This window comes from Prunus persica, chromosome G7 (genome assembly GCF_000346465.2).
Source record: "Prunus persica cultivar Lovell chromosome G7, Prunus_persica_NCBIv2, whole genome shotgun sequence".
Taxonomy (NCBI): Eukaryota; Viridiplantae; Streptophyta; class Magnoliopsida; order Rosales; family Rosaceae; genus Prunus; species Prunus persica.
Window position 1 is genome coordinate 13,266,216 of NC_034015.1, and position 19,264 is coordinate 13,285,479.

Here is a 19,264-nt window from a genome sequence, read left to right on the forward strand (position 1 = left end):
ATTTAAAGTACTCGTTCGAAATGCTTTGTATTAATCTCGTATACGTATTCTGAAATAGGTACTTCGACCACGCATACGCAGCATGCATGACTCTCTCAGGGTCAAGCAGCGTGGGACTACTTGTGAGTGAACTTTGTTTTCAAATCTTATGCATGGTTTTATTAATGAAAGATTTATGCATAATGTTTTTAACGATTTATTGAATATATTATATTCCTGGGTTGAATTTGATGTTTGTATAGCGCTTTGGCAATATATTGTGGGTTTGGCATAGTTGGGTATTGAAAGTATATTTTATATGGATTTGAGAAATATTACGCATGATGTTTTAAATGGTATTTTGGATTTATTATTTATTTAATTGTTGAAAGTGATATTTTTTTAGAGGCATTGAAAATATATTTTGGGTTTTGACATATTTGAGTATCTTGAGTATGAATATATGGATTTTGAGGATTTCTATATATATTTGGCTATGTGTGAGGTACTTGGGTTGTTGAGATGAGATTGTGGAAAGTGGTGAGTATAGAATGTTAGTTTGAAGTACCCTATGTACCTCCCCAGATTTGGAACTTGGATACGGAGACTTGAGATACTTGGAATTGTCGGAACCCGGGGCATCCTTGACGGGATGTTGTTGTAGACCCTTGATTGGGTAGTCTGCGCGTGTAGGACTGGTCACAGACGTACGGGTTTTGAGGTTATCGACGGTACGTGCTGGCTGAGAGTTGGTCCCCCAGTTGGACCGCTCGTTCCCTAGTCACATGGTGGATTGAGGACTCTTCATGAGGACTCTGCCAGGGTGACTAGTCAAACAATCCCCCGGTTGGATTGTTTCCCCGGTACAACTAGGTGATGGTCATATTTATATTATATATATATCTCTCTTATATTATATATATATATATATAATTCATTCATTCTTGTTTTTCGGTGAGGATACTTCCTTGCCGGTCGTGCCAATAGGTACGCTTTCGAGAGTTTAGTTGTGGGATTTATAAGTTTTGGATGGTGGGTTTTGTAAAGCGTTCTTTATTGATTTCGAACTTGGCATCCGGTATTGGTTTTGTTTTGATATATATATTTTTATATATATACATACTTGAGTATGATGGTTTTGAGATGCATGAGATTTCTTGCATGATTTTCTAAACGGTGGGGTTATATTACGTTGGTTTACACTGAACTGAATTTATTTTTGTCCACTCACAATTTTCTGTTTTGCGCCCCCCAGCCAGTAGTTGACTGAGTTCTGCAGCAGAGCCGAATCATGCGCTTCCGAGCCTTGAGCCTTCGTAGGACTCTTTCTTCATGTTATTCCCTTTGAACTTTGTTTTGTTGAAATTGAAGTTCTTAGACATGCTCTGTTATCGCCCTGTTAGGGTTTGATTTGTGAGGCCGGAGGCCATTTTGTTGTAAACCGTTTATTCGCTTTAAAGCAAGTTGCTGGTTGAGATTATTTTGTATTTTTATGCAGGTTGAATTTTGTTGGGTTTGTTTAATGCACAGGGGAGACTCTGCCAAAATTTTGGTAGAGAGTCTCGGTTTTTAGTAAGTGGGCCCAGCATCGGGGTGATGTCGGAACAAAGACGGAATTCGCTCCGGTTTCGGGGAAATTCCGGGGCGGGTCCTGTCAAGGCAAGTAGCTTGATTGGTTCGAATCCAATTCGTGAGATGGTTTCTTATCTTCTTTTTTTCCGGTAATATATATATTGATTGGAATATTTGTGAAGTACGTATTATTCATGGAACATGAGAACTTCAATGTTGGGGTATCCGAGGGATAGATGTACCACACGGGGACATAAGGCAGTGAGGCCAATAAGGGTCACGTGGTTGGTTACATGCTATGAAGGATAACCGAGATATGAAGGGATGATGTGATATTATTTGTATTGGTGTATCTTTTCTAGAGTGTGTAAAATGGCATTGCTTGATTGACATATTACATAATCTATTCACTGAGCGGTAGTTGCTCATCTCTAACCCTGTTTAACTTTTCAGATAAATTAGTATGCAAGACAAGAACTAAATCAATTGAGGCTAAATTAGATGAGAGTGACAGAGCTTTATTTATTCATTGTAAAGTTGTAAGATTTTGGAGCTCTTTTTATAAGAGAAGTTTATTTTAAACCATGTTTCCATTTTTTTTATCTTTTTTTTTCTCATGCACCGGGTGCGGGATTTTCACCGACCCTCGGATCTGGTGCATGACAGAGCGAATTCATGCATCAACCTTGAAAACCTCATTGGGATACTGCCTTACGAATCCTTAAATATATCAAAGGTACTCATGGACAAGGTTTATTATTTCTTGCCTCTAACAATCTTGCCTTGAAAGTTTTTTGTGATTCAGATTAGGTAGGTTGCTGTGCCACAATAAGGTCGGTTATAGGAAATTGTGTTTTTCTTGGAAATGCCCTTATCTCATGAAAATCCAATAAACAAGCTAATGTCTCTAGATGATCAGCAGAAGCTGAATATCGAGATATGGCTAATGCTTGTTTGGAACTGACTTGGTTGCGCTACATATTACAGGATTTAAAGGTCCCACAGACAACTCATGTGCCATTATTTTGTGATAATCATGCAGCTCTATATATTGCAGCAAATCCTGTTTTTTTACAAACGTAGAAAGCACATTGAAATAGATTGTCACATAGTTCGAGAAAAACTGCAAGCTGGAATGATTAGTCCTTCATATGTAACTACACGCTTCCAGCTTGCAAATGTGTTTACGAAGGCCTTGGAAAAGGATCAATTTGTGATACAATTAGACAAGTTAGGTCTTCATGATATTCACTCTCCAATTTAAGAGGGAGTATTACGAAATATTGTTGTATTAGGAAATATTACTGCAATATATTTACTTTCCTGTATTATTCTAGATCAAATCCCACCTAAAGTGGATCATGGCTTCTAAGCCTGGGAAATAGGAATTGTACATGTATATATATCTTGGTTTGTAGACCTTTGTCAATACAACGAGAATATTCAAATAAATCTCTAATTTCTTGAGAGATAACACAAAAAAAAGTACACAGTAGTCGTAATGCCAAATATGAGTACAACATATTCAGTGACCAAACACCAAAATAAATCGGTTTGATCCGAAGAGAATTGTGCATGCCAGAAAAACCTAAAACCTCCAATTTAGCAGACAACAGTACATGTACTCAGACCTACAATACAAATTCACCAGGTACTGGCGGTAACGGCAAATCCAGAGTTTAAAGACATATTTTATGCCTTAATATGCATTAAATCTTTCTCCTTTTTCTTTCTCTGATTTGAAAATCAACTTCATTAATGAATAAATGTTTACAATAAGTACATGATTAATTTAACCAAGCATGAATTTTCTTGTGATTAAATCCTAAACATTCTATTATATATGCTCAGAATTCTAAGTTTTGGTTCATCTGTTGAGGAGCATTCATACTCCATGCGGAGAGGGTCTGGACCGTAACAGGCTTAGTTCCATTGTTGAAGACGAACAAGTGAGCAGCATCGTTAACGGCTAGTGTGGGATAAACCCTTGAGGTGATGCATGTTTTTCCTCCAGCTCCGAAACTTTCAACAACCGAATGATCAATCTGCAGTTTAAAAAAAAAAAAAGAACGAAAATAGTTATTAGTTATTAATTAAGGATTTAATAATATAAATGAGTTACTAATTGAGAAAGGAAGTGAAGGGATTAAGTGTTTGTACCAAACTCCTGAGTGAAATCTTCTTATCAGCAGATAAATCTACATCTACAAAGCCAGCAAATGATGGTCTATACAACTTTTCATTAAACGGCCTCAATGAAGAACTGTCACATCCAATAAAATTAAGGGTTAACGAATGTGAAGGAATAGTTCCCCGGTGAGTACAGAAAAATAGAAGTAGATCGATATTATCAAATATCAATAATGTATCAGATACTGTAAACTACTATCATTTTTCGATAATAAATTAAGAAGAGTAAGACAAAGACAAACCTTTTTGCGTCAGAGCACATGAGAACCTTATGCTTAGTCTCTTTAGTTTTAAAAACTCTAAAGAAGATAGGAGTAAACTCCTCCAGGTTTTGAGAAGCCAGTGTCAAGGCGTGGACGATAAACCCGCACCACCCTTTTAAATAAATGTAAATGTGCAGTAAATTAAATTCATAAATTAAATTGCTTGCTGTATGGACGTTAATCCCGCACCATACCTTAAATAAATTAAAAGCTTGCTGTATGGACGTTAATCCCGCACCATACCTTAAATAAAATTAAATGTGCGGTAAAGTAAACGTGCTTGTATGGGCACTAATTCTGCTCCATACATTTAAATAAAAGCAAAGGCGTGGATGATAAACCCGCACCACCCTTTAAATAAATATTGCCGTATGGGTAATAAACCTACACCATACCATAAATAATACTTTAAGTAAAAGTAAATTTGCGATAAAGTAAACGTGCTTGTATGGGCACTAATTCTGCTCCATACATTTAAATAAAAGCAAAGGCGTGGGCGATAAACCCGCACCACCCTTTTAAATAAATACTATTGTATGGGTAATAAACCTACACCATACAGTAAATAAAATAAATGTGGGAATAAAAACCACCACTGAACAAGATAAGGAAAGTGTTAGTATTAGTAACGGTCTCCCACTGATAATATGTTTAGTATTACCAAGGGTCCATTTTTGTTAATGGTTAGTAATAGAAAAGCAGATAAATATAGTATATTATATTACCATCAACTTTTCATATATATAATATATATATATATTATACTGATATATTAGTGGAAAGCTAGATGCGTTGGCTTTTCTTCTTTACATCAACATAATGGTTAGTAGTATAAATAATAGTGCAGCACAAAAATTATACCCGAGAGCTTCTCGTGCTGATAACGTGTTATAAAATAACCTGGAATATGTGCGAATATTGAGCTGCACGTAAAGTAGATGAGACACAGTATTTAACGAGGTTCGGCTATGCCTATATCTCCGGAGAGCAGCAGTAGTAACTTTTCCACTATGTAAAATAATTGGGCTACAACTTTAGAGTTTACAATATGTAAGGCTCACTAAATTTTCTCTCTGCTCACTCACCCTATTTCTTCCTTCTCTCCCTCTTCTCTGCCTGACTCTCTTTCCTGTTTTCTTTCCTCCTTTCCCTTTCCTCTTTTCTTTCCTCCTTTCCCTTTCTTCTTCTCTTTCCTCCTTTCCCTTTCTTCTTCTCTTTCCTCTTCTCTTTCCTCCTTTCTCTTTCTTTCTTTCCGTTTCTCTCTTTCTCTTCTATCTTCTCTCCATTGGAGGTGCAAAGGCACAATCATGTAATATTTATAGGCAAGGAAATGTGATGCCCGTGAATGTGCAATAACTTCATGCACCAAATAGTAAGTGGGCTCCACTACTTTATACTTTACAACAGGAAGTCCATTTTACTTATTATTTTCACAACAAGGTAAGATTTGGTCTCAAGATACTCCCTTCCCTTCAGCTTCACGTACCTTTATGCTTTATTGAAATAACAAAACAAAACAAAAGTTTAAACGTTTGTTATTATTACTTTTAATAAGAAAGAGTCCGCTTGTTATCATTCTGTAATGTCGGCTATCGATCCTCCACCTAACTTGCATATCAAATTATTTTCAAAAAAGGAAAACACAGGAAGAAAAAAAAGTTGTGGTGTGTATCCTATACCGTAAGCACGAAATGACGATGCAAATCTATTGAATCCAACCAGATTATAAACTCACACTAGATCGGCATGCCGCATCGGTGTATTAGAGTTTTAAATGTTATGTTATTAGATTCGGAGTTGAATTTACCTGAAGAAAATCTCCAACGTTAATGATCAAACCACCAGGCACAGGCTTCACATCCAACCACTCATTCTCATGCCTAACCTGCAACCCCGGCACATGGTTTTGCAACAGAACCGTCACGATCCCGGGATCCGTATGTGCCTTAATCCCTACCGTCAGATCAGGCTGAGGACAGTAAGGATAGCAGTGCCCCACAAGCACCCTTGAATCCGAAAACGTCAGCTCCTTAAACCTCCCACGCTCCAACCCTAACCCTTCCGAGAGCAGCTCCATAACGTCATCAGCCACCTTGGTTGCATGCAAATCCCATGCAGCCAACTCTTCCCTGCACACCTCCGGGATCTCCTCCACGTTGGGCGGCTCCGGCCCCATCCACATCTGCAGCGAGTCGTGCCAGCTGGCGGCGGTTGTACGGTACAAGTCGTTGTTGCTGGCATACATAACTCCCTTTCCTTCATCTCGCTTGTAGTACTCGGCTTTCACCTGATGGGGCTGCTCGTGGAAAGCTTTGACCGCGTTCACTGTCTCGTCTAGGACCGAGACGGGCACCCCGTGGTTGGTGACCTGGAAGAAGCCAAAGGTTTTGGCGGCGGCCTTGACCTGGTCAACGATATTGGGGCGGTGGGCAGGGGAGGTGATGTGGGAGAGGTCGATGGTGGGTTTGACAGCGGCAGTTGGCTTGGAGGAGGGTTTGAGGTCGGATAGGGTTTGAGGGTCGTGGACAAAAATTTGAGGAATGGAAGTGATGCCGGAATCGGAGAGGCCTTTGACTCCCATCTTTGACTCGTCAAATTCCTTCACTTCCTTCATGCGATCATATGAGCTTGAACTTGCATCAACACTGGCTGCCATTTTCTCACTATGACTAGTTTTCGACAGAATTGCAAATATATTTCTTCTATGTTATATATATAGGAAAGGGAAAGTGTTCATTTTTCTTTTATTTATTTATTTATTTTTATATCGTTGAAAGTTTCAAGTTTACCGACCGCATTCATTTCCCTTTTCATGGAGTTGGAAAAAAGAGGGTAGAGAATGCACATCCATACATGTGTCATCATCCCCATCATGCACGTTATACTTATTTCAGTAAAAACGTCCATATTTTCTCCACGAAAATTCTAACTCGTTTGTATTTTATTTCAGTTTTGTCAAATTATTCTTGGTGCCAATAAATGATGATTATGTAGACGTTTTTTTTGGTTGAAAACGTGCGCCCATTCACAATCACAAAAAGTATTTCAATATTGGGATTACCAATCTCCTCCTCCATAGTAATTTAAAATTAATATATTTGTTCACACATTTCAATCTCCACCAGTTATCTGGATAATGAAGACTTAATAATTACAAAAAAACACTAAGAATGTGCTCATTCTTGCATTATAGAAAACAATACTTAGCGCTACTTTGTAAGTCCAACGATCGAACCTTTATGTGTAAAGAGACTCATCTATTTTTCTAAACTTTAATTTCTTTTTTATCGGTTACTTCCTATTCAATAATATATTGATGCCTTTTGCACCCCCAAAAAAAAAAAAAAAAAAAACTTGAATGCCAAAATAATTCCCCGTAACTATTGTACTTGAAGAGCTCAAAGCAAAAGAGCTGCCAATATAATTTTCATACATTAGCCTTATAATTATGTTTGATTAACCGTTGACCGAAAAATAAATATGTTGGATAACCATGAGTTCAACCATGAGTTTCCACTCATCTAGTCTTGTGTGTTTTTCATTCATCTTTGGTGCCTATTTATAGGCATAGAAAATACATAGTTTACTACATAAGTGGTAGGTTTCAATCGCATCACAAAGGTATAGTGGAAGAGATAGGTATTACATTGTGTATGTAGGTATGGTGGGCATCCATCTTATCATGGATTTACAACAGGATATTGTTGTCCTATGAGACTATGACAAACGACACCGTTTGTGGGCGCACTCTTTCTCACGATGAAAATGAGCCAAGTTATGCGACAGGGGAATATTGTGGGTTCCAGGGGTACGTGTGTTGTTGCTGTTGCTGTTGGGCCTCTGTTTTGAGCAACAAGGCAAACATGAATTCACAATAAGGAGTTTAAAGACATTAATTCCTTCTCCTTTTTCTTTCTCTGATTTGAAAATCAACTTCATTAATGAATAAATGTTTACAATAAGTACATGATTAATTTAACCAAGCATGAATTTTCTTGTGATTAAATCCTAAACATTCTATTATATATGCTCAGAATTTAAGTTTTGGTTCATCTGTTGAGGAGCATTCACACTCCATGCGGAGAGGGTCTGGACCGTAACAGGCTTAGTTCCATTGTTGAAGACGAACAAGTGAGCAGCATCGTTAACGGCTAGTGTGGGATAAACCCTTGAGGTGATGCATGTTTTTCCTCCAGCTCCGAAACTTTCAACAACCGAATGATCAATCTGCAGTTTTTTAAAAAAAAAAAAAAGAACGAAAATAGTTATTAGTTATTAATTAAGGATTTAATAATATAAATGAGTTACTAATTGAGAAAGGAAGTGAAGGGATTAAGTGTTCGTACCAAACTCCTGAGTGAAATCTTCTTATCAGCAGATAAATCTACATCTACAAAGCCAGCAAATGATGGTCTATACAACTTTTCATTAAACGGCCTCAATGAAGAACTGTCACATCCAATAAAATTAAGGGTTAACGAATGTGAAGGAATAGTTCCCCGGTGAGTACAGAAAAATAGAAGTAGATCGATATTATCAAATATCAATAATGTATCAGATACTGTAAACTACTATCATTTTTCGATAATAAATTAAGAAGAGTAAGACAAAGACAAACCTTTTTGCGTCAGAGCACATGAGAACCTTATGCTTAGTCTCTTTAGTTTTAAAAACTCTAAAGAAGATAGGAGTAAACTCCTCCAGGTTTTGAGAAGCCAGTGTCAAGAGCCCGAATGGACCGACGCCACCTGGAACGTCCGAACGCCTTAGGCTGCAGACGGTTTGGGCATCGAGGTTGGCCCAATTAGGATCAAACTCCTCGGCTTTTTCCAAACTCCCAAAGGAGAAGGTAACTTCAACGTCGGCCTGAGCAGCAGTTATTCCTTTTACTTCAACATGCTGTCCCTGTTCCACATTTTGATTGTTGATGTCCACCTTTTGCCCCCTCAAAGTTTCTAATTCTTTGATAGGCCATTGCACCACTTGTTTAGCATCGGAGCTTAGCCACACCACCCTTGGAATTGTCTACAAAATTATAACAATCCAAAAACATGAAGCTATCTTAGTATATATGGTAGTGCACATATATGATTGCTATACAAAGTAGGAAGAAATAAAACTATGGGATCAGTTGGTGAGTTGGATTATATGATTGGAAACAATTCACAATCCTAGTAAGATATATGTTTGGTGGTCTTAAAACAACATGGATTTGATTATGTCTAATACTACTAGGCCCAAATCTAATTGGATTATGAATCCCACCAAAGAGTTTGTTTTCACTTGGATGAGATTATGTCAAATCCTGTTAGGCCATGTAAATAACACACTTCAATCCAACATACCATTGGATTAGTGTTATCCGCTCCAATCCAATTTTACCTCATAATCCAACTCAATCTCAATCCCGAAACATGTCCTTAATCGAATGAAAAAAAAATACAAAATAAAAGGTTAGCAATCATGCACCTGAACTCCAGCCCATCCCTTAGCTTTATCATCGTCAGCAGCATCTGACTCGTTAGCCCAGCCCCACAAAATCCTCATATTCTTTGAAGGATCAAAGAAAGTCTTGGAAGCATAAAAGTTTCCATAATCCAATCGCAACCCAGCTCGACCATCCACCGAAGTATTATCAGGCACGTACCTATCTTTCTCAGGAAAATATTTTCCAAGTGTATAGTACTCATACCTAGTCTCATCAAGGCTCACCTTCAAAATATGTTTCACATCCTCACCAACTTTTGATGTGTCCACTCCACTCCTCCCATTCAATGCCAAAGCAAAAAAGTCGGGGCACTCCCACATGCCAGTTTCGGGAGCAGAGTGAAGAGGGTGCTTGGCCTTCACCCAGTACTTGAAATCAATACTTCTGTACAACCAAGCCATCCCTCTATGCTTTCTCTTGCCACCCACCAAAATCCTCCAATGACCATTATGCCACCATGCAGTTTTAGATACTGAGTGAGCCCGCACAATGTTGCCCCACGCTGCACCTTTGGGGTTGTACTGGTAGAACAAGTCGTAGATACCATTGAAGTACATGGGTGCTGTAAATTTGCAAAAGAGAAATTAATTTGAGGGTTATATTTCTAGATTTTGGAAAGAAAAAAAAAAGAGAGAGGGAAAAAGTCTTCAATTTGTTATAATAATTAAGCACTAATTTTCCAAATTTACATGAATTCAATGTCGGGGAAAGAGTACTCACCATTTGGGTCTGTTGGTAATTATCAGAATATTGGCCGGCATGGAAAAAAACACAAGATTAAAGTCAGTGAGTGTAACATTAATAATCAATGGTTAAAGGGATGATAGAATTTATATAAAACACAGTGCGTATTCGTATCGTACTTACCGTTAATCCAGTGCTTGGGAGGTTGAAAGTGATACCCAGTTCTATGGAGTTGATTCACCTCAACGGCAGCAGCATTCTGAAGCCTGGAGTATATGTTGTGTGAGGCCTCAACTCCATTGTTGTTTATGACCAGAAAAACAGAAGCAGCAAAGACAAAAACCAGACCCAACTTTTTATTGAACATAGTATCAATTAGAGCCTGCAGAGAATGTATCAAGGGGAAGGAACTAGATTGAAAAAAGATCGGGAAATACTTTGGGATAAATAGGCCTTGGGTTATCTATATATAGCAATCCGAACGGTTGCATGAAGATAACCTGAGGCCTATTTGGAGCTGTTTTCGTTATTGGATTAGAGTTGGATGTTCGTTTTTTCGTTAAGGTTTACGACAGGATATGCTTGAAACAGAAACAACCTTATTATCTAATATCTGTAGACCGAAGTGCTATCTGGCAAATGATTCGTATGAATGGTTTTCCCGGAATTCCTCAACAAGAGCTTCCATAGGCATGGCTCTAAATGACTCGATCGTGCCCTTGCTTGGAGCTTCTGGCTCAGTCTTTTCGGGTGTAGATCCACTTTGTTCATAATCCTACATATTAATCACCAAAGTCATGAACTGAATTGCAAATGCACACATATACTAAACCAGTAGGATAAATTGCCAATCTCAGTTACTTTTCTTACATATCAGGCACAAAGTATATCCACTTCATGAAGATAATCATGAGTGATAAGTACATTAATCCTCATCATCATAATGACAAATTGTGAGAAAAAACAGCTTACTGCATACGGGTTCTGGAAGGTATCCCGTGCCCTCTCTTCAATTGATGCAGCTTGGCCAGAGTGATCCTCCCGGAAAGTCTCAAGGGTATTTGAATGAGCCTTGATATTCTCCGAGATTTCTTAAATAGATTCGCGCTCCTGCTCATGCACACATTTAGGAGGTTTCGTAAATTCTATGCTTTGAAAACTTATATGAATCTTTATCTACATTTCATGACGTTCCAATTTCAACATTGTTCAAATCGAAAGGCATAAATCCCAAAGGAAAACAACCAAATTCTACAGTTGAAAGCAAAGCAGCATAGTAGATTGTATAGGAGATACAATCCCAGAGTATGAAACAAACAAATTATTTGTATGTCATCTACTCTCTCAGCCACTTTTCAAACCGCAAAATTTTTGGAATGTGTACAACTAACAGGCACTTGATTACCAATTGGATCACGCTAACATTTCATTCACACAATTAAAACATTTATTAAAGAACACTGATCATAAACGTTCTCACACATTTACATAAAAACTCATGCTGCTTTTGATTTGTTACATTGTGATATCTAGGGTCCACATAAAGTTCCCACACATTCAGAGGCACGTTTCTTTCTTACCATTGTAGATGATTTTACTAGATGCACATGACTGTTTCTGATGCAACACAAGTCTGAGACACAAAATATTCTCAAATCCTTTGTCATATTTGCTCGTACTCAGTTGCAGGCCACCATTAAAGCATCCGAGTAGACAATGGTTCTGAAATTTATGTTAATGAGAGATTTTTTCCAAATTACAGGCATTGAATATCAACGCACTTGTGTTTACACTCCACAACAAAATGGAGTTGTTGAACGCAAGCATCGCCATATTCTCATTGTAGGGCGCGTCTTGCGTTTCCAATCCCAATTACCTCTTACTTTATGGGGTGAATGTATCTTCACTGCTGTCTATCTCATTAACCGCCTACCCTCCCCACTATTATCTACCAAATCCCCTTTTGAACTACTATACAATTACCCATCATCATTTGATCACTTGAGAGTTTTTGGTTGCCTCTGTTATGCAATGGTTGTGCAGCCTACTCATAAATTTGACCCTCGTGCTCAATGTTGTGTCTTTGTTGGCTACCCCATTGGTCAGAAGAGTTACAAACTTTTCAATTTAGAGAGGAAGAAATTTTTCAGATGTCGCAATGTCAAATTTTGTGAAAACACTTTTCCTTTTTCCTAAATTCCCAACCCCACTGCTTCTGGTTTTGTGCAGCCCCACTTTCCACCTCCTGGCCTAGACAACGTTGACCACTGGGCCCAGCACACCCAACCCACTGAGCCAAGCCCACCTGACGCGCCTTCAACAGCCTCACCCCATGCCCCAGCGCTTGACAAGCCTGCCAATCTTGACAACCTTATCCGACCCGTATCCCTCTAGCCCTCCTCACATGGCCCATCACACCCATCCCCTCTTCTAGCTGATCCTACCTCGCCTTTTTCACCCACTCCAGAATTCTCTCTAATGCTTAACCATCCCGCCAACCCCACTCCTTATGTTCCCCTTCCACGCCAGTCACTTCGCCCTAGGCAACCTCTTGTATGACATAAAGATTAACACATGTCCAACCAAGTCAGTCGCTCAACCTCGGCGCTTTGTTCTGCATCAGGTACTCGATATCCACTCTATTGCTTCCTTTCATATTCCCGTTTGTCTTTTGCACATTCTTCTTTTCTTGCTAACATTTAAGGTCACAACGAACCTACATCATATGTTCAGGCTATCCTTGATCCAAATTGGCAACGTGCCATGAGTACAGATTAGAGGCTTTGCAGCACAATAATACTTGGAGTTTGGTTCCTCTACCCATTGGTCATAAACCGATCAGTTCAAATGGGTTTACAAAATCAAATATAGGTCTAATGGCACCATTGAGCCCTACAAAGCTCACCCTGTTGCTAAAGAATACACTCAAGTTGAGAGCATTGACTACCAAGAAACCTTTTCTCCTATAGCCAAACTCACCACCCTATGTTGTCTGCTGACTGTTGCTATTGCCTGTCACTAGTTTAGAACATCTTTCTTCATGGTGATTTGCTTGAAATGGTATACATGGAACCTCCTCCTGGTCTTTGCGGACAAAGGGAGAACACTGTCGGCTCAACAAGTCCCCTTATGGACTCAAACAGGCTTCTAGAAACTGGTTCTCCACTTTTTCAGACACCATTCAGAAAGCTGGTTATCCACAATCAAGGGCTGATTACTCAATTTTCACCAAAGCTCAAGGTACTTCATTTACTGTAGTACTTATCTATGTTGACGACATACTTCTCATAGACAATGATCTTCAAAAATGGAACATCTCAAAACATTTCTTCTCAAATGTTTCCACGTCAAAGATCTTGCAAATTTGAAATATTTTTTTGGTATTGAATTCTCCCGTTCCAAGAAAGTTTTTATGTCTCAGAGAAAATACGCACTAGATATTTTGCAAGATTCAGGACTTCTGAGGGCACGCACTGCTGCATGATCCAACTAAGTACAGAAGACTAGTTGGGAGACTAATTTATCTCACTGTCACAAAGCTTGACATAGCCTATTCTATTCGAACATTGAGCGTGCGAAGACGCATATTTAAAAAAAAAAAATGAAGAATAAATATTTTGCTGTATATTTAGTTATATATTTAAATTGATTATATATATAGTTGTTTTACCATTTTAATAATTATTTATATTTTATTATATTTAAATATGTATATAAGAAGCAAAGGACCCACTAGTGTAGTGGTTTGAAGTATTTACTCCCTCAGGCAAGGTCCTGGGTTCGAGTCCTAGCATCCGTGTTGTGTGTGTGAGTTTAATATGCTATCGCCCCTTTCAATAGGAAAGGACCTCAAAAAAAAAATGTATATAAGAAGCATGAGGTGGATAACATAAGCTGGAGGTGGCACCATTCATGGAACATGAGAACTTCAATGTCGGGGTATCCGAGGGATAGATGTACCACACGGGGACATAAGGCAGTGAGGCCAATAAGGGTCATGTGGTTGGTTACATGCTATGAAGGATAACCGAGATATGAAGGGATGATGTGATATTATTTGGATTGGTGTATCTTTTCTAGAGTGTGTAAAATGGCATTGCTTGATTGACATATTACATAATCTATTCACTGAGCGGTAGTTGCTCATCCCTAACCCTATTTAACTTTTCAGATAAATTAGTATGCAAGACAAGAACTAAATCAGTTGAGGCTAAATTAGATGAGAGTGACAGAGCTTTATTTATTCATTGTAAAGTTGTTCATTGTAAAGTTGTAAGATTTTGGAGCTCTTTTTATAAGAGAAGTTTATTTTAAACCATGTTTCCATTTTTTTTATCTTTTTTTTTCTCATGCACCGGGTGTGGGATTTTCACCGACCCTTGAATCTGGTGCGTGACAGAGCGAATTCATGCATCAACCTTGAAAACCTCATTGGGATACTGCCTTACGAATCCTCAAATATATCAAAGGTATTCATGGTCAAGGTTTATTATTTCTTGCCTCTAACAATCTTGCCTTGAAAGTTTTTTGTGATTCAGATTAGATAGGTTGCTGTGTGACAGGACCCGCCCCGGAATTTCCCGAAGACCGAAGCTGACCCCGTCTTTATTCCGACATCATCCCGATGCCGGGCCCACCTACTAAGAAATCGAGACTTTCTACCAAAATTTTGGCAGAGTCTCCCTTGTAATTTAAGCAATCCCAACAAAAATTGACTCAACCTGCAACATACACACAAATATAATTCCAACCAGCAGCATGCTTTCACAATTCTATAAGTCACTAAAGTGGCCTCCGGCCTCACAAGTAAAATCTATCATGGGCAATACAGAGCATCTACTGAATTTAGATTACAAGAACAGTTGAGTAGAAGAATTTACACAGTTTCTAACTAGAAAGATGCGTAGTTTGAGCTTCGTACACCACTCGCACGCTTCCTGGAGCGACTACTGGCTGAGGGGCGCAAAACAGAAAACATGTGAGTGGACAAAAACTAGATTTGCAGTTAAAAACAATATAGTAACCCCACCATGTAAAAATAATACTCAAGTCATGCAGGTTCACAATTCAATAACTAATTACTCAAAACATGATTCATTAAAACTCTTCAAAAACACCAGTTATTTCTTTCAAAAAGAATCCCATTCTCTCAATCTTACAACTCCTGTCAAACTACTAGTTCCTTACACACTCAACTATACATATACATATAAAGATACCTATATATATAAATATAACTATAACTAGCTATACGATATACACAACACACCACCTAGGTACCGGGGAAAACAATCCAACTGGGGGATCGTTTGACTAGTCCGCAGGATTTCCAGGTGCTATCCTGCGTCTAGGGATGAGCGGTCCAACCGGGGGACGAAACTCCAAAGCTCCCACATCGGAACATCCAACGCCATGTGTAGCTTCCAAACTATGTCCTACTCGCGCAGACTGGGTCATCACACACCGGAACATCCAACGCCATGGTGATGACCCTAAACATTATACAGAGTCTTTCCATACGCCGGAACATCCAACGTCGCATATGGAAAGTGTCTCACACGCCGGAACATCCAACGCCGAGAGTGAGACTAGTAACTGGGGAAGGTACTTACGTAGTGTAATCACACAACTTCTCTCCAAAAATCACATTCTTCCACATCACCCTCTAACAACCCAAGTATCTCGTCTATAGAGATTATATAAATATACATTCCCACACTCCATATAGAATGCACTCTCAAAAACCCAAAATGCCAAACTCACAATATATTGCCAAGTGCTATACGACCGTCAAACTCAACTCATGAACATAATATACATATATATCCGTAAGCCATTAAAACATTATGCAAAAACTTTCATCAATTAAAACCATACATATGATTGAAAACAAAGTCCACTCACAAGTATTCCCTCGCTGCCTGACCACGTGAGGGTCCTGCTTGTTGCGTACGTGTAGTCGAAACACCTATTTCGATATACGAACCGTTAATTAATATAAAATTATGTCAAAGCGGAAATCACAAATTAAATGCTTAACTCCCCAAATTCCCCATACGTGCACGTTGTAGAAGGTATCCTAAGGTCCGATTATAGGTTTAGGAATCGTTCACGATTTTACGGTTATCGCTAACCCGCAAACTTTACATTATTGAATCGGAACATCCGGGGCTCCGATTCAGAATTCGTGAAGTCCCAAATGGTCCTAGAAATTCCTAGAACAACATATTTTAATTCGGGAAAGATCTAACGGTCGGAACCTATCGAACCCGGATAACGCTCAATATGCGAAAATCCGTTCGATAGTCCAATGACATCCGAATTGAGATCCGCGAATTCCTATGCGCTCGTGACAACCTAAGGATCTCATCGGGTTAATTTACAGCTTCACCAGCCTCGCCCACGCGCCGCCACAAGCGCCGACAGCGCGTGGGTGTGTAGAGTAATTCTGGCGCCGGAAAAACTCCACACCCGAGCTCACCCTTCCTACCCTAGCTCCTACTCGAGGTCAGGATCACTTCATTCAACTACGGGAAAGCCCAATTCGGGAGGCAACTGGCCGAAATTTTATTTTGAAATTCGGCCAAAACGTAGGTTTTCAAAATCAAATCCTACCCAACAAATCAATCCAAACCTATACCACCATCAGCTAGAACTCGAAAAATGGATGAGAAACCATACCTCACTCACCGGGTTTGGGCGGCGGAGGCGGCGGCGCGACGGCGGGAAAGCTCCTGTTCAAAACCGTCGAGCTCGCGGCCGAATTTCGTAGTTTCCGACGGGGAAAACAGGCAGGTCTTGATCGGGGCGACGAGGCGAGTCGATCGGGACCGGTCTTGGGTCCTGCCGTGGCCGGAGCTGAGAGAACCGAGGAGAGAGAGAGCGGACGTCGGGGAGAAAGAGTGTCGAGCGCGCGCGAAGAGAGAGAGAGATGAGGTGAAAATCTGATTTTTACTCTATCCCTTTTTGAAATATTTACAGTTTTACCACTGATACTATTTTGCCCGTAACTTTCCAGTTACAACTCCGATTCAAGCCTACCGCGTGTCTACAAATTCGTCTCAGTACCATCTACCTAGAAATACCATTCGTGGTCCCAAAATCCTTCCGAAGAAGAAAGTGACCAATTTACCCCTACCCCTAGGGGTAAATTCGTAATTTTATTTAAATCGATTAAAATAAACATTTAATTTGGAGTCGGGGTGTTAAAATAAACATTTAATTTGGAGTCGGGGTGTTACAATGTGCCACAATAAGGTCGGTTACAGGAAATTGTGCTTTTCTTGGAAATGCCATTATCTCATGAAAATCCAATAAACAAGCTAATGTCTCTAGATCATCAGCAGAAGCTGAATATCGAGCTATGGCTAATGCTTGTTTGGAGCTGACTTGGTTGCGCTACATATTACAGGATTTAAAGGTCCCATAGACAACTCATGTGCCATTATTTTGTGATAATCATGCAGCTCTGTATATTGCAGCAAATCCTATTTTTTACGAATGTACAAAGTACATTGAAATAGATTGTCACATAGTTCGAGAAAAACTGCAAGCTGGAATGATTAGTCCTTCATATGTAACTACACACTTCTATCTTGCAAATGTGTTTACGAAGGCCTTGGAAAAGGATCAATTTGTGATACAATTAGACAAGTTGGGTCTTCATGATATTCACTCTCCAATTTGAGAGGGAGTATTACGAAATATTGTTGTATTAGGAAATATTACTGCAATATATTTACTTTCCTGTATTATTCTAGATCAAATCCCACCTAAAGTGGATCATGGCTTCTAAGCCTAGGAAATAGGAATTGTACATGTATATATATCTTGGTTTGTAGATCTTTGTCAATACAACGAGAATATTCAAATAAATCTCTTATTTCTTGAGAATAACACAAAAAAAAGTACACTGTAGTCGCAATGCTAAATATGAGTACAACATATTCAATGACCAAACACAAAAATAAATCGGTTTGATCCTGTTCACCCGTTTTCATGTTTAATCCTGAGGTGGAAGGGTGAAGTTCCCCACTAGCTTGGAGACCATTTGTTGGTCGACAAGTCAGCTTTCTTTGGTGTGTGAGCGTGCCACTGCTAGCAATGCAAATTCTAGCAGACTTCTTTTAGAGTGGATAACTTGCGCCCCAAGTTACTGACTTCTAAAAACAAATGATTGTGAATTTGGGTGAGGAATATCTCCCAAGTAAGTTCTTTTCTTGCCTCAGACTGGTGAGGACTTTCATAATTTATCTCAGTATAAAAGTGGTAGTTCTAGCCAGAATAGAAAATAATAAAGTGGACTGTTTTTAGGCAAAACTGCCTTTTACAAAAATAAGAAGGGAGAAATCAACTCTAGAAAGACAAAAAGATGGCTAGAATCCCACTTCTGCCTGGGTAGAAACTTCTGATCCAGGCTGGACTGAGTGTTTATGTGCTGGACTGAGCTGTCAACAACTTCAACTGCTTAGTTTCAGCTGTAAATCGATACCAAAGTTCAATTTTGGCAGAGCTTTAATCTACTTTAAGCCTTGGGAGACTTTTGAGCGGGCAGAACTGCGACTTCTTCAGTCTGAAGGGGCAGGAGTGGCTAGACTTGAGGACTTGATAAGCTGGAATTGTACTGTAAAATTTGTTGAGGTTTTCATATTTGTGAAAACTCAAACTCTGCTGGCCTTGGTTTTTGCTGAACCAAATTTGTATCGAGAGAGATCTCGTCTTAGAAGACTTATTTTTCAAGTCTGAACTTTGGATTTCTGATCTAAAGCTGGTTTCTCTTGGAATCCAAGTGAGCTTTTGGTTGTTTTTCTGGTTGTTGATTTTTTGATTGATTGATGAATTGAGTGTCCCTTGTCTTCTTGCCTACTTTCGTTTTTATAAGAGACCCTCTTGGGGAGGTGATTTTAATCCTAAAAAAATGGGCGGCAAAAAGATCTCTCATAATGTAAAGTAAAGATTTTTTGTCAATCATGGCAGATAGGCTCTGAGCAGTCACCTCCTAAAGCAGTCTCTTCCCTGGTTTCCTGGGTGGCAGCCCTCTAATTCAACCAACGCCACCATCTGTGTGGACTTTTTATGGCGGTTGGCC

At 39.1% G+C, this 19,264-nt stretch overlaps 2 protein-coding genes across 3 annotated transcripts; both read right to left on the minus strand.

Annotated features, from left to right (window-relative positions):
- Positions 3,287 to 10,543, minus strand: LOC18771904 (beta-fructofuranosidase, insoluble isoenzyme 1). The gene is made up of 6 exons (XM_020568985.1): positions 10,360 to 10,543; positions 10,213 to 10,221; positions 9,474 to 10,054; positions 8,623 to 9,029; positions 8,351 to 8,453; positions 3,287 to 3,596 (listed from the first exon to the last, which is right to left on the minus strand). The coding sequence occupies exons 1-6, from the start codon at positions 10,541 to 10,543 to the stop codon at positions 3,399 to 3,401; spliced, it is 1,482 nt and encodes a 493-aa protein (XP_020424574.1). The 3' UTR covers positions 3,287 to 3,398.
- Positions 3,718 to 6,782, minus strand: LOC18771110 (1-aminocyclopropane-1-carboxylate oxidase homolog 4). 2 transcript variants are annotated; one of them, XM_020569178.1, is made up of 2 exons: positions 5,812 to 6,782; positions 3,718 to 3,814 (listed from the first exon to the last, which is right to left on the minus strand). In XM_020569178.1, exons 1-2 carry the CDS (start codon positions 6,658 to 6,660, stop codon positions 3,794 to 3,796), a joined length of 870 nt encoding a protein of 289 aa, XP_020424767.1. In that variant the 5' UTR covers positions 6,661 to 6,782; the 3' UTR covers positions 3,718 to 3,793. The 2 variants fall into 2 exon arrangements, with proteins under 2 accessions (XP_020424767.1, XP_007204904.2); XM_007204842.2 differs by lacking the exon at positions 3,718 to 3,814 and adding an exon at positions 5,209 to 5,497 and having other exon boundaries at positions 5,812 to 6,779.

Coding starts and splice junctions, on each gene's coding strand:
- LOC18771904 (XM_020568985.1), bottom strand. CDS start 10,543: ATGTTCAATAAAAAGTTGGGTCTGGTTTTTGTCTTTGCTGCTTCTGTT. Junction 9,030..9,473: donor AGGGATGGGCTGGAGTTCAG/GTGCATGATTGC, acceptor ATAATTTTGTAG/ACAATTCCAAGGGTGGTGTG. Junction 3,597..8,350: donor AGATTTCACTCAGGAGTTTG/GTACGAACACTT, acceptor TTTAAACTGCAG/ATTGATCATTCGGTTGTTGA.
- LOC18771110 (XM_020569178.1), bottom strand. CDS start 6,660: ATGGCAGCCAGTGTTGATGCAAGTTCAAGCTCATATGATCGCATGAAG. Junction 3,815..5,811: donor ACGTTGGAGATTTTCTTCAG/GTAAATTCAACT, acceptor TGGATGTGACAG/TTCTTCATTGAGGCCGTTTA.